Source organism: Rhea pennata, chromosome 3 (assembly GCF_028389875.1).
Source record: "Rhea pennata isolate bPtePen1 chromosome 3, bPtePen1.pri, whole genome shotgun sequence".
Taxonomy (NCBI): Eukaryota; Metazoa; Chordata; class Aves; order Rheiformes; family Rheidae; genus Rhea; species Rhea pennata.
The window spans coordinates 35,042,332-35,057,437 of NC_084665.1; the positions used below are offsets into that span (position 1 = coordinate 35,042,332).

Below are 15,106 nucleotides of genomic sequence, written 5' to 3' on the forward strand. Positions count from 1 at the left end.
TCTCATTAGAATCAGTAGGGTTGGAAGGGACCTCTGGAGATCATCATTAGCTGCATGCATGCTGAGGTTATAGCTCTCTTCACTCCTGGGGCTCCTCTGGCAATATAAGAGCTTGTCCACAGAACGGTTTCTCATGCCTGGGCCTTGTAAAGCTCCTATGTCTGCATAGTTTGGAGCAGCATTCCTGGACAGTGATACAAAGCATCATGGATGTTTTGTAGGGTGGAAGAAGTCATATTTCTATTGATCTGATGTGGCCAGTGATGATGGTATTTTCCACTTTTTATGCCCAGGCATATTCCCATCAGTTGGTCAGTACAACCATAAAGCTGAGCATTTCAAAATAACTGTGATACCCTTGATTGTTGGCAACATTTTCCATCCTATATACCCAGAAGTCATCCACTAGGATCCCCAGTCAGCACTAGGATCCCTTCATTTGTTGTTTGAGTAGCTGTCAAATAGCCACCTTAAAACAAGATTTAGGGCTAGGTCTGTCACGACTCAGGTTGACTAGTGTTCCTTAGTGGCATGCACACATCAGTCATTCTCCGTAGGATGCTGGGATGCAGAAGGACATAGCAAAAGGCTAGATGTAAAAAGCTTAAATGACAGCTACAGCTTGCTGCAGTATTTCCTCATATTCTTGAGGGATGCTCTGGCAGATGGTTGAATTAAATCACTGACCACCACTTGATATGCTGTGACATTGTACATTTGATGTTTTTAAAGCAATAAGCTGTTACTACATGCATTGCTTGCTTTCTAGAGCCACTGATTACTGATGGCCATAGTCACTTTGTATCTCTTTTTCTTGACAGAACAAGCCTATAGCTATTTATTTTGCTCAAAAACTCATTCTGAGTACTCTGGCCTTAAGAGGGGCTCTGTTCATTACATGCTTCATACACTTCCATATTACAGAATATATCATGGGATTCTGAGAAACCTGACAAGCTCTTTGATAATGGCTATGCAAATATATGCAGAAATGGGCAGTAGAGCCCAGGTGGTTTCTAGGGGTACTAAATTGTACACACTAGTAGATTTTGTGTGAAGAGGGCACAGCACATAGTGCTGTTCTTTGAGTTCCCTGTAATGGTCTTTGCATACGTGCTTTCCTCTAGAATCCAAGGAAATCCACTTCCTCCACCAAAATCCATTGGGAGTCATGGTGAACAGGATTTGTACTACATGGTGGTAAGCATTCAATATCAATCATGGTAGACACTGATGTGTGGTGGTCAGTGGAACCATACGGTTTTCCAGCGTGGATGAATCAAGCTGTTGTATATGCAAGTCTCTTGAAGTGATCTACAACAAGCAAAGAAAGGGGTCTGTTGAACTTCTTGTATTGAAGGGATAGGAGTCAATGCAATTAGTAGATTAAAAGAGGAAGAACCAACTTCTGATTGTAAGTGAGGCAGCAACAGTTGGGTGCATGATCTTGCGGAGTTTATAGTAAGAAAGGGACAAATGAAAAGATTTTGGGACTACTTGAGGGAAGTCCAGATGTGAAATGGTACAGGGGCTCAGTGGCTACTCCGTCAGATTTTAAGGCTATCAATGTTACGCCTTAAAAAGTGTTCTTAGCAACTTTGATCCAGCAAAATGACCTTATGTTCCTTTAGGGCTGGTGTTACATAGCTGTAATCGTTAATGTTAAGCAGCACATTGTCTGGCGCTCTTGATCAAGCAAGCTGGCCCAGTTCCACGTCTGTGAAAGTTCTGTGACTGTCATTGGGGCAGCTGGCACAGATTTATCTTACTGCTCTAGTGAAGGCTTTGAATGTCTGTCTCTCTCCAGTCACAGGGTAGTGTAGAGGGAACTGGAAAGCAGCTGGAAAACTTCCACACAGTAATTGAAAGTGCTGTAATTGTTTTTTGAGTGTAAAAGCTTCCATTCTCAACACTTGAAAAGCAATACGAGGTACATAGTTTACATAGTATGATCTAGACAAGAGCAAACACACAACTATTGCTTCTAGAACCTGTTTTATTAAGGAAATGAAATGTTGGTCAACCATTGAAGGCCACATCACCCTTTCAGAAAGACTCTGTGATTCTGTGATTTTACCAAAGCAACGTTAAAGATAATATCCAAGGAATTTGTCATTTGAAATCTCATTCCAAGGAGATCAGACCACTGAGGTATTTGTTTTGGGATATTTAAGAGTAATTATTTTTAATTTTCATTAGATCTATTCCACTTGATCAGAAAGCTGTATATGTAGAGGGTAATTTATCAGATATATTGCTACTTATACATAGTATCTATGTTATGACCATCACTGTAAGCTGAAGACTATATTGCTGGTAAATAAGTGATAAAAATGAAGTGTCATTTCATATATTAGATTAATAGCTGCAATTTTGTGTTGCTGTGTTTTTGCATACAAAGTTTTCGTGGCAAACCATTAACTTGACTTACTGCATTTAAAAGTTTATGTGGGAGATTATGTGAATAGTTAGGGGATACATGTGGTACTGATATAGCCTATTAGCAATTGACTAGCAGTTCTGAGCTAAAAGTAGCAGGAAATACTCTTTCTAGCACTGTTTGATGTTTTAGTGTTGGTTTACAATTCTTTGTTCTGTTAAATGAGGTGACATAAATGAATTCAATCATATGAAGTTATTCCCTAATACAGCTGTTAAGGCTGAGATGTAATTTTCCTTTTGGTATAGTATTGTTTGTCTCTAAATGTCTATGTATGTTAATAATTCTACATACTGGAATCACTAGAGTTGACATTTATGTCCATATTAAATGAGATATTTATTTTTAAAATCTGAAAACAAAACAGTGTTCAGTTCTAATGAATTTCAGCTTCTGAAATTTTGAATGGTATTTCGTCATTAATATTTAGTTTGCAATCCAAACAAATTAAATAAAAGTTTTCACAAGTGACAGACATATTTCTTCAGATACAGATCCAAGACCCAGTGTGATATGATGCTTTGTAAAAGCTTCTAATCTGCCCAGGGGCAAGAGGCTACAGCAGTGGGCAAGAGGCTTTTTCTGCACAAAGCTGCATTTGAGTTTGTTTTTGTTTTTCCACCCCTAGTATGTAGGGACCTGTGCCTCTCTTTTACTACAGTGGGGAAAAAAAATACAGCCTCACATAGTAGAGGGTTTAAAAATTTTTATTTTTTATTGTTATCACTCCCCACGGCTGAAGGGCCATCAAGGACTTTTGCAAGCACAAGGGTTTTGAGTAGCCTGCTGTCCTACCTTGAGTCTGGTTAAGGTTATTGGGAATGCAGCTTGGAAGGCTTGAATGGAGTTGTGTTTATCTGTGAAGGTCTGTCTGAATCTATGGGACTATCTTTATACTTGCACTTTACACACCAAAGGAGGATCGGTGAATAATGACTGAAGAGCAGGCGATGGATATTTGAATGTCCTTGCTCACCTGGAGAATTCTGTTCAGTACTTATGAATCGTTGTGAACCCTCCGTTGTGCACCTTTCAGTGCCTTAGGAGAACTTGTTTTAAAGAGAAAAAATGAAATGAATAAATAATCATTCACTTATCTTTTACTCGCTTTTTTTAAAAAAAATATCATTGAACGTGGAAAAAAGAAAACATTCATATCAGTTTCCTAGTCTGTGTACAGCTTTGTGAAATACTGCTGTATCTCTCCCAGGGAAGCAGCGAGAGGTGCTGTTTTCTCATCCAGTTTAGCATTGAATCTACCCAAAGCTGTTGTATTCTGTTTCTTCTTCACCTTTTAAAGGTTAGCCTTCTTTCAAAACTGTACCAGTTTTCCTAGCAACATACATGAGCTTTACAGCAAGCATAGCCTTAGGAAATTATGAAAATTTTAAGACTATCCAAGTACCACGGGGATTTTCTTTCCCTCTTTCTACAGTAAAGAACAGCTACATGATCAGTTTAGTTTTTCAATAGACCTGTTTATATACTTCCAGTTCCTTTGCCCCACTGCCCTCTCCCCCCCACCCCCCCCCCCCGCCAGTTCCAGGAGTGCAGCAAAGGCTGCTTAATTCTAAGCTATTTTGAAATCATTGGGGTTTTTTTTTCTTTTTTTTCTGAAAGTATGCTTTAGGCATACTGATTTTTGGAGAGACAGTCCTGTAGCTAGCCACTTGGATGGCAGTGAAAAGTATGCCCAGTTCTAATGACTTGACTGCTTTTTGGTATGGTTTACTGGATCAGAGATTGCAAGCCCTAGAAGATAACAACTGAAAAATCAGCTTTCTCTGTAGTTATTTTAATCCAGACTGACAGTTGAAGAGAGCAGTAATGAATATCAGTGGGATTTTCTCTTCAGACCAGTCAAATTCTCATTTCCCCTCTCTTGCAAGTAGCAGATACCAGTAAGTAAGAATGTAAGTAGAGTTTCAAGTTTTAGTGTAATGTCTATGCTATGGATTAGTTTTATCTTTTACTAGTAGATAACAGTACTGTCTAAATCAGAAGATTTGTCAGATTCATTTTTTTAATAAGCTTATACCATGAGAACAGATGAAAGCAAAAAGTGAATCTGCATGTATCCATCTCAGAACAAAAAGTACAGTATATGTGTGCATACTTACATGGATCTAAAGCTACAGAAATCAAATTAAACACTGAAATAGCACAGTGATTTTAGTGTAACACTAGTTTGAGCTTTTATAAAAAGGAGAGTTTATTAACTTGAGTGCAATGTATTTCATCTGATACAAAACTAATAAAATGAAAATTTCAAATTATTGTTAAGGAAAAAGGGTGACAGTATCTAATACTTTGAAAACAGAAGGTCTTTGCTTTGCCAGAAGTTCTAGAATATGTACCCAAATTCTGCTAGTGAGTTGCAGAGTAAATTAAGAAAAACAGACTTCCATTGCTTCTAAAATCCAATTTTCTCTTCCATGTCACTACAGGAGCTTTTCAAAGGCCCATCATCAATTTACCATGAGGGCAGGATGTGTAACTATTGCAAGAATTTAGTAGGCATTTGATGATTTCAACTTTAAATCTTAATCATGATGGTGATAGTTTAAAGACTGGGGGCCGCTTTGGCTACAGTAACTGAGATGGTAGAGTTGAGGATTCTGAGAGGAGGGGAAGAAAGCAAAAAGCAGGATCACAACCCTGGCTTTCAGGACAGCAGAATCTGACCTTTTCAGGGATCTGCTTGGAAGAATCCTTTTGGAGACCATCCTGGAGAGACATGGAATCCAGGAGAACTCATTGATATTCAAGGATCACCTTCTCCAAGCTCAAGAATGGTCCATCCCAACAAGAAGAAAAACAAGCAAAGATGGCTGAAAGCCTGCATGGATGAACAAGTAGCTCCTAACAAAACACTTGTTCAACACAGGAAGTATTGAGTCCTGCCCCTGGGGAGGAATAGCCCCATGTACAGGCTGGAGACCAGCTTTGCAGACTAAGTCCTGGTGGACACCAAATTGAACAAGAGCTGGCCATGTGGACCTACAATGAGGAAAGCCAGCAGCATTCTGGGTTGTGTTAGCAAGAGCATCGCCAGCAGGTCAAGGGAGGTGATCCTTTTTGCTCTTATCAGCACTGTTGAGTCCATATCAGGAGTGCTGTGTCCTATTCTGGTCTCCCTGTTACAACAGAGACATGGACATACAGGAGCAAGTGCAGCAAAGGGCCATGAAGATGATTAAGAAACTAGAGCATGTGACGTATGAGGAGATGCTGAAAGAGCTGGGATTGTGACAGGGCAAGAGGTAATAGGCACAAGCTGAAATACAAGAAGTTCCATTTAAACATAGAAAAGAAGTTTTTACATTAAGGCCGATCAAGCAGTGGAAGAGTTTGCCCAGGGAGGTTGTGGAGCCTCCATCCTTGGAGATACTCAAAACCTGACTGGAGGGGTCCTGAGCAACCTGTTCTATCTGACCTTGCTTTGAGCTGGAGGGTTGAACTAGGTGATCTCCAGAAGTCCGTTCTAACCTCAGTGATACTGTGATTTACTGGTCGTCTTAAGCGCATCTCAAGACTTGCATGCCTAGCATGAGAAAAGAAGATATACATGTGCAACACCAAAAATGCTGAGATTCATTGGTTATTTATGAAGTTTTACATACTCTTAGTTTCTAGTTTAATATGACTCACAGAAAGCTTTTAAATGAAATGAACCATATTGCAAAACAGATGTATGCAATTTAGAATTGATGTTTCTTGAATTTTTGATTGAATTTCAAAAAAAAAAAGAAACTTTGCAATGTTATCAGCATTCCATTTCTGTCTTTATTGGCAATAGATGTTTTTAGGAGCTGTATCTGGAGTTGCATTATTTTAAAGGCTTCAATAGTTCTTCCTCCTGAGTGGGTTCTCCCTATACCCTATGTTCCACTTGCCCAAAAACTATTACCAGAATAAATTATCTTGTTTTTCCCACTCCTGTTTTAGCTGTAGTTGTGAAAACTGAATTTTAGTCCTTAAATTCTAGTCCTTATTTTTTTTGCCTTACTAAAAAAAGAGACTACTTTTTCACAGAAAACTAAAGGAATAGATCTTTTAAAAAAAAAAAAGAAGAAGAAGAAGAAGAAAGAAAGAAGTACATGTGACTCATTTAACTCATTTAAAAACAAGAACGAAAGAAAGAAAAAGTTCAATTTGTAGCAGTGGTTGAATACACTACCAGCAGATCAGTGCTGACATCTTTGATTCTGACATTTGAAAGTGCTTGTGCTAAGATGTGATTAAACCAGCTCTGGACAAAACTAACAGCTAACTAATTATTTGTGTTGCAGAATGTAGTGTACCTGCAGGCAAGGCCCAAATGGGATGCATGATATACAAACATTAACTAAGTTCCCTGTCTTCCAAGGGGTTTATGAAATAAACAGAGAAAAAGTCTAACATAAGTAGTATATGTCGGGGGGATGTAAACACGGTGATAAGATGTGGCATAAGATATCTACACCTATAACATAAGAAGACTGTGTTAAGATTTGTTTCTCTTTTAAAAAACTTAGTTGTCACAATACCAATCGTAATCTTTTGTTGCTTCTCTTGAGTCAAATCTCCTGGTTACGTATGCATTGTGGAGTAACCTTGATTAGCTAGCTGATTTGATGGAAAACTGAACCACTGGAAAATAAGTCATTTTTTTTGACAGATCAGCTAGGTGATTGAGCTCAACCTGCAGCCTGATGCTTCATAAATTCAGCCTAAGGCAATAAGAAAGAATATGTGGAAGGGGAAAGAGGAGTTTGTGACTGTACTTCTAATTAATGAGAAGTCTGGAACCTTAACATTTTTAACCATATAGCAAATAAACAAGCATTAGTTTGTGTCTTGAAAAAAGATTAGACTTTAAAAAAAATAGATAAAATAAAGATTGCCAAGTGGGAAATAATGAAAGCAAAATGTCCAGCATCTTTTTAATTGTTTCAATAGAATAAAATCAAAATCCAATATAATAGTGATAAATCTAATTTTCTTCTTTTTTTCCTTTGCTCTGAGCTTTCTTTTTTCTACCTGTCATTTTCTAGTGAGGAAACTTGTCATCTCTGTAGAGAAAAAGTACGATTTTTGCCATGAAATGGAGAGACTGAAAGCTGAGCATCTAACAGGTGACAGCGTGAGAGAAAGATCACTTCTTCAGATTAAATAAAACAAAAATGTGCTTCCTCCAGTATAATTTCTTGTTAATTGCTTCTTCATAAAAAGCTGTCCAAAGTCTTACAGCCCTGAGTCCATAGCACTGTAATGGATTGAAATATATTTGGGTGCTTGCCATTCACCCCCCATCTGTTCTTGCATGCACACCTTAGATGTGTTGTATGTGCATGACACTTTTGTGTTGAAGAAAAGACCATTAAATGAGCAATTTTGTTTCAGTGCTGACACTTCAGCTGAGAACCTTTGACTGTTCGTTATCTAGATTATATTATGAATATATTCAACAGCCCACAGTGTTTTAAACTACAGCCTTCCTATAAACTAATAGTTTATAGTTTTAGCAGATCAACTGTTTCTCTTATCTGCTTTAGGAATGAAATTAAAGTTTTAATAATGTATATTCTGAAGCAACCCCATTCTATACCTTCCTGTGTTACAGAGTTCTTTTTTGAGAGTTTTTAGTCTGTGTTTTTCCACGTTACCCAGATGAAGGCAATGAAATTGCAGTGACTGCAAAGAAAGCAGGATCTGACCTGTCCAGACTGGGTGATGAAAGGAACTATTTTAGACTTGGATACAGAAGCCAATGAATTATAAAGGCTGCATTTTTTTCCCCCTCAGGAAAAAAAAAATATGGAAAACCAAGTGTGCTAAAAATCTTTTTATGAACAAGAATACATCTTGATACACTGTAATAAATAGATATGACCAAGGTCTACCGTATATATCCAACACATTTTTCTCCTAGGAGATCTCTAAGGACAGTTGAATAACACATCTGCCTTATCTTTATATACAGCTAAAACCTAAACCTTACGATGGTCATTATGCCATACCTTGGAGATGACAGACCTTTATAAAAATAATTTTATTGGAATTAAACATACTGCTATGCTATTCATTACTCCATACTGCAACATAAGACCAGGAAACAGTTTTAATAGCTTTTTTCATGTGGCCATCTGTAAGCTCAGTCATCTTTTGTTTGCTTACAGAATATTCATGCTTTGCTAATTCACATCCGTTGTGTTCCGTAAAAGCGAATTAGATTTGTCAGAGTGAAACTGCTATATGAACAGTGAAAACAGAATTTCCATACTTGTAAACCACAAAGAAAAGTAATGCTGTTGTTTTTGGAAATACGTTTTGGTAAACAAATAATACAAATTGAAGCAGAAATTTCAACGGGAAAGAGAACCAGAAGACCTGAAAATATAGCACAGAGCAGAGTCCCCAACAGGTGGTTCAGAACATTCGAAACAAGGACTGGCAGACCTGCCCCGGGGCGAAGGAACAGCCTGGCACCCTCTGCATGCTGCCGTTCCTTAGAATCTCTTTCTAATTTACCACTGTAAAGACGACCACAGGATTGCATTAAATATACAATAAAGCGGTTTCTGGGTGTTTATTAAGGAGCGCAGCTATTCAGGTTGACATTATCTTGGGAGTTTGTGGGCTAGTGCAGGTACCTAAGTGTGTGCAGGAATAGGATGATGGAAGAAGTATGGTCGATAAACAGAAGTTGCACTGTGTTAAATTAATGCCTTATATATAGCTCACAAGATATCTAGAGTATGCTGTAGAGCCTCAGTATGAAAGCTGACTTTGGCATCTTGCCTTGTACTCCTTTTTAACCCAGTTGTCAGTAGCTGCTTCTTCCTGGGAGAAGTGGCAATATAGGGAAGATGCTTTAATGTTTGTATAAAATGGATACCGAAGGAAGTTTTCTTTACTGTCTGTGAAGAAGAGGAAGCAAAGTTAAACACTTTTATTTGATGCCAGTGTGCTTTTAGTTTGAACTGTTGGTGTCTCTGCTTTATTCAGATTTCTTGCTAGAAGAGTGCTGCTAATGTCTACCACTTTTTCCCCCGTAAGAATCTGAGAATTTCTGAATGCCTGCTTTCAGGGGTAGTGCATCAAGGGGTTTCTAGAATAATAATGTGATGGTTTTGATGAGGCACATAGAGATGATAGCATGTTTGATAGCCCAGTGGCTTTCTGTAAAGCAGTTGCTTTTCCACTACAATGAATTATGGGACTGCTTGGCAATAAGCTTAGACATTCTCATGTTCCTTTTTATGAAGAGTCTGCTCCTGACAATAGCACGTTTAAAACATGGAACCCTAGCTCCTCATGGAAAATTTTATCTTTTTTTTTTTTTTTTTTTTTTTTTGGCTGGAGACTTTTATGGCTAGCTCGCAAATTTCACATGGCTGTATTTCAGCTGTTTTCAGACAACATAGTAATTTAAATATGTTCCTCATTACAACTCTGTTAAGTAAGTTTTTGGTCTGAAGTGGGCTTAAAATAGTGCACAAATCCATTTTCATCTGTCATGTATGTCATTTGTTTTCCCAGATGAAAATTCAGATTTTTTGTTGTTATTTTTGAGGGTTTTTTGTGTGTTTGTTTTAAATTTCTTCTAATTTTTTTGCGTAGTTCACATTTAGGCTTCATTACTGTTCTGGTTTTCAAAAAGGTTTTGAATGAGGAGATTTTGTTAAACTGATCATTGGCAGTCAGATAATTTTTTGCAACTTATTCATTCTTCCGCTTTTTTAATTGCATTACCACACAGAAATTGGTTGTTCATCAGATGCAGGCACATAAAATCTTACCCTGTTTTATATAGCAGCTGAAGGAAGAAGTTCTGTCTTCGTTTAACTCAAACAGTCAATGTATTTTCAGTGTTTCCCCAAGAGACAAAGGCTAAACAGGTAACCTTGATTTTTTTTTTTTACAAGTTTTAGAGCATCATTCTGCAATCTTGTTATTTTTTTGATTGCTGGATAAAGATAGACATGAAAAAGCTGAGAAAGCTTGAAAAGCTGAAGAGGTTAGTAAAAAAAAACTAAGATTTTTGAGAAATGTCTGGACGTAAGTAGAGTATCTTAAAAACTCTATTATATTTATCTGTCATCTTGCTGGAAAATGAGGTTCAGAAAGCTTGTGAGAAGTTCTTAGACCTTCTGAATTACAGATGAAAAGGAGGCACAGTACTTGATTAAATGTTAACAAAGGAAGCTAATAGGTGATTCAAAAAATAAATGTTGAAGCACTTGTAAAACAGTGTTGGGAAGGTACTCTGTGCACAAAAAAATGCACCTCCTTCTTTTAGCATGCTCCCAGAGGAGCTGCTGTTGTCTTGATACTTCGCATCGCTGAAATGACATCCAGCACTAACTCTACTATGAACTGTGCTGTTTTGAAAAGAAGGGGAAACTACTTAGCATTGGATTTTAAATCAGATTAAGCAAGACTAAAGAAGCAATAGAAGAGCATTCCTCTGCTAGGAAAGATTTCCAGATCCTGACATCCTCTGCCAAAGAAAAAAAAAAAAAAACAATCTCCCAGTACACCAGCATTTTTTGTTGCTGGGTATACAATGTTCCTTTGCTTCTAAAAATACCTAGTAACAGTCAAGTTAGCCTTCATCCAATTCAGTTTGTAACAGTAGTTCCAAAATTAGAGTGTTCAATTTTCGGAGTACCAAGGAGAAGAAAGAACTGGAGTTGGATGACACTGACACATGGACATGGACTGACACGCTGGATGTGTACACTGATTGCTGGAGAGGGTTGTAAAGGGGATAAAAAGAGCTCATTATAGACGTGCAGCACAACGCAGTAGCAATTAGAAAGTGCTATGCTGTTCAGTTAGAACTGAAATGTAACATTTGATGCTGAAACTCTTTGTTCTTATGGTCTTCCAAGGAATGCTTTCTCTAAATTGAAAATTCCTTCAGTTAAGCAAATGTACTCATGTTCCCTGTAATATTCCAAAAACTGCATTTAAGGATTATGACAGAAGGTGAGTTCCATATTCTGCAGTAAAACATGTGATGTTTTTTGACATATCAGTCACATGCTGGCATTTTTATGGCAGCATATAAAATACAAGAATTATCCAGCATAGATTTTTTTTCATGGAATTAACTTGAGGGAAAAAGAATTCCATATAATTCCATCTCTCCCTCCAGTAGGAGAATCATCACCCTATACTTAGGCTATTCTTTTTCCAGGAGAATCAGTTCTATGTAGTTTCTTACGTAGTTTTTTTCTTCTTCTGATGTTGTGACATTATAACTTGTTTTTTGCAGAGATTGGTCATTCCTTTTTTCTCATTTTGATTGAATGAGAAATGCTTCTGTAGCTGCTGTTCCATTTGGCTGGACAGACCTTGCAATCCCCCTTCCTCTCCCCAAACCCAAGATATTTTGTAATCGAGTATTTAGTAAATATTAAAAAAATATTTTAGTGAGGTGCAATTTCCAGTTAAAAGAGTGTCAGAGGTACCAACAGGTACATGTTGATAATTGTCACCTGAGCTGAGAGAGTGTGAGGCCTGATTTTGAAGAATTTGAGTCCTGATTTCCCACACTGCTTTAAACTATCTGTCACTTACTTATTTTCCCTCTTTTTTTCCTTTTCTTTCTTTATTTTTTTTTTTTTTTTTTTGAAATGAGTTTGTTTTCATTGTGAGAACAGGAAGATAAGAAATCGTAAAAAATCTTTTGAAATTTTTTTAAAGCTTTGCTGGACAAGATTTTTTTTTTCTCAGCTCTGTCAAGAAAGTGCTGCCGTGTTGTCACCAAGACAGGAATCTATCTGTTAATTTACCTTACTGTTCTGGAATCAAGGCTATAAAAATTATCCATACTTCTTGACTTTGCTTCATAATTCATGCTAACTACAGTTGTATTTCCATGTGTTGATCCTGCTTTGGTTCTCTCTTTTTTTATCCTTTCCAGAAGGTAAAGACGGTTAGTATCTATTAGTTAGTATCTGAACTATTTTTTGGCTGTATAACTACATCTGTCTTTTTTATGTTTGCATTCACAGTTCCCACTGAGAATGTTGCAACAATTGCAGACTGTGCCAGTGTGATTGAGGGCGTAAGCCGAAGTCGCAATGCCTTGTTGAACGGAGACACAAAAAACTACGACTGGGATTCTGGGTATACGTGCCATCAGCTTGGGAGCGGAGCTATTGTAGTACAGCTAGCACAGCCCTACATGATCGGGTCGATACGGTAAGGGGATTATTCTTCTCGGAATTAAGGGAAACGGTGAGACTTTTGCTGAGTACACTTATTTTCTTTAGAATAGTATTTGGAAATGATGATAATTAGGGACTATTTTAGTAATTCACATTTGGATTTTTGCTTTGGTATGATGGACAAGTTAAATATATTACTGAATTGTATGTCAGGATACAGCAGTGCAATTGCAGAAAAATACGTTTCAGAGTATTAACATTTTAATGTTAAGGATGTATAGTTATCTATTATATTAAAATAGAAATTTAACTGTAGCCTTGCTTGTGGTAAAAGTAGGTGCAGTTCCTCTGTCATATGCATTCCATTATGAAAACAGAAGCATTTATTGAAGGAAGGTATCATCTCAGTATCAGACCTGCCTCCTCCAAGCTTGCCTTTTCACTATACAATTAGTTCCAGCCTTTACTTGAGCAAGGAATGTGTAATAAGGGCATAGTAACCTGAATATTACTTAACACCTTCATTATTCCAACCTTATATATATATATATATATATATATATATATATATATATATATATATATAGAATGAAGTTCACTGAGCTTTTTCTGCAGTAAAGGTCTTTGCATGTGTAGAGAACAAAGTTTTGGCTGAAGTAGTAGCTTCTTGCTTCTTCAGTTCCTTCTTCAGTTTCCCTTTCTTTTGTACTTTGGAAATAGATTGGAAAGCAGAACAGTTCCCAGGTGAAAAAAAAAAAAACATTCTTGCCAACTGAAGATGCACTGACTGTTAAATAAGTGTTTTGTTTCATAAAATCAGACATATAAATCCCTGTCTTAATATTTTAGTGTTCTCTGTAAACCTAGAACAATATGTTGGCAGGAGCTGAATTTGTATTCTCTGTGACAAAGAAGAGGAAAGGCTTTCTGAAATTACAGCGCCAACAAGACAATTTGGAATCTTCAGCCTAGCTATTGGCTAGCAACAGAGGCTACATACATAAAGATGTATTGCTAGAAGCTAGCACTATGCATTCCCTTGGTCAGAATAGGCAACTGATTGATTAATAAGTGAGATTTGAAATTTATTGTGTAACTGCTCATTTTTGTGCCTGAAATACTTGTCCACGCTTAAGGAGAATATCAGCAGAAGTGTACAGGAATATCTGAGACAGTGGCAGTTCTCTTAGATCCTACCCTCTTATGTATTCAGACTCTATTTGCGTTTTTTAAAAATGGAGTTTTTGAAGTGAGTTTTCTTAGATATAAGTGCAGAATTGGCATACCCTTTTTGCTTGTACTAGCCCTGAATCTTGGAAAGTGAAGGAAATAATTGCTCCCCACTTCAAAAGCTGTGTGTTCTCATTTTGGCTTGTGATATTGTTAAGACCATTATTAAAATTTGAAGATACAGTTGAAAATCAGACATCTAGGTAAATTCTTAACCATAACAAAAGTACTGGTTTTTGTCTGTTTACCAGCTTATAGAAATTATGCACAACGAGAGTCCAGCATTGTTCTCACTGCATGGAACAAGTTAAATGTATAGTTAGCAATTTTCCACAGTGAATATTTTATGCTTTAGAGTTTGATGTTTTTAATGTTCAACTAAGTATTGAATTTCAAGTAAAGAACAGGAAGACACAGTACTCAGATTTCTTAAGAAAGATAATTGAAAAGTAATTATATCATTTTCATGCAACTTGGAACTTAAATTTTAGTAGCAGCAGAGATTTGATCAAGTGAAGAACAAAGAGAATTTATTAACTGATATATAAGATCTATGACTGATACAGAGTTCAAATTACATATAAATGCAGATGAAAACAAAGTTTTACTATTTCCTCTTAATGAAAGCATGTGATTTTTTTGAACAAGAGAGAATCTTGCACTACTGCTTGAATTCTATTCCTTATTCCTTTGCCTGTCTTTCCTGTTGTTTGCTTTCTTGAAAACTCCCTTGATCTCATCTTTCCACCCAGCAGAAAAAAATTTCCGAGAGTATTTTTGTTAGTCTAGCTATCCACAGTCTATCCACAGAGCATCCACAAAATTTCTCTGCCCCCAGAAACTGATTAATTTTATCTGTGGATTTAGGTTATAAATCAATAATTAGGAGTTAAAGTATGTTGGGTTTTTTTTTTAAGTTCAAAAACATTGATGTGTCATCGAATATAGTTGTATCTGAAAAAGTATACAAGCCTTTGGAAAAAGGTGGTAGATGCTTGTAGTGTATAGAAATCAGCAGGCCACTGGAGAGAGCTTTTAAGTCAGAAAGTATTACCATGGCAACTAAATTCTGAGTATGAATAAAGCAGAAGAATTGTTGAAACTCAAATATGCATTAGCTAGGCATAGAAAACTAAATGCTTCAGGAAGGTATCTTGTATAAAATTTATCCATTTGTCTTAGTATCACAGAATTCTTCAGGTTGGAAAGGACTTGAAGTCATCTATTCCAGCTTCTTTCTGAAAGCAGGATCAGCTATGAAATAAGACAGTCC

The 15,106-nt window shown here is 36.8% G+C and overlaps 1 protein-coding gene across 3 annotated transcripts in view; it reads left to right on the forward strand.

Moving 5' to 3' along the window:
- Window positions 1–15,106, forward strand: part of BTBD9 (BTB domain containing 9) — a 141,615-nt gene that overhangs the window by 83,409 nt on the left and 43,100 nt on the right. For all 3 annotated transcript variants that reach the window (XM_062571970.1, XM_062571972.1, XM_062571971.1), the window contains one exon: window positions 12,448–12,637. In XM_062571970.1, the coding sequence (XP_062427954.1) occupies window positions 12,448–12,637 (190 nt within the window). The remainder of the gene's footprint in view (window positions 1–12,447; window positions 12,638–15,106) is intronic.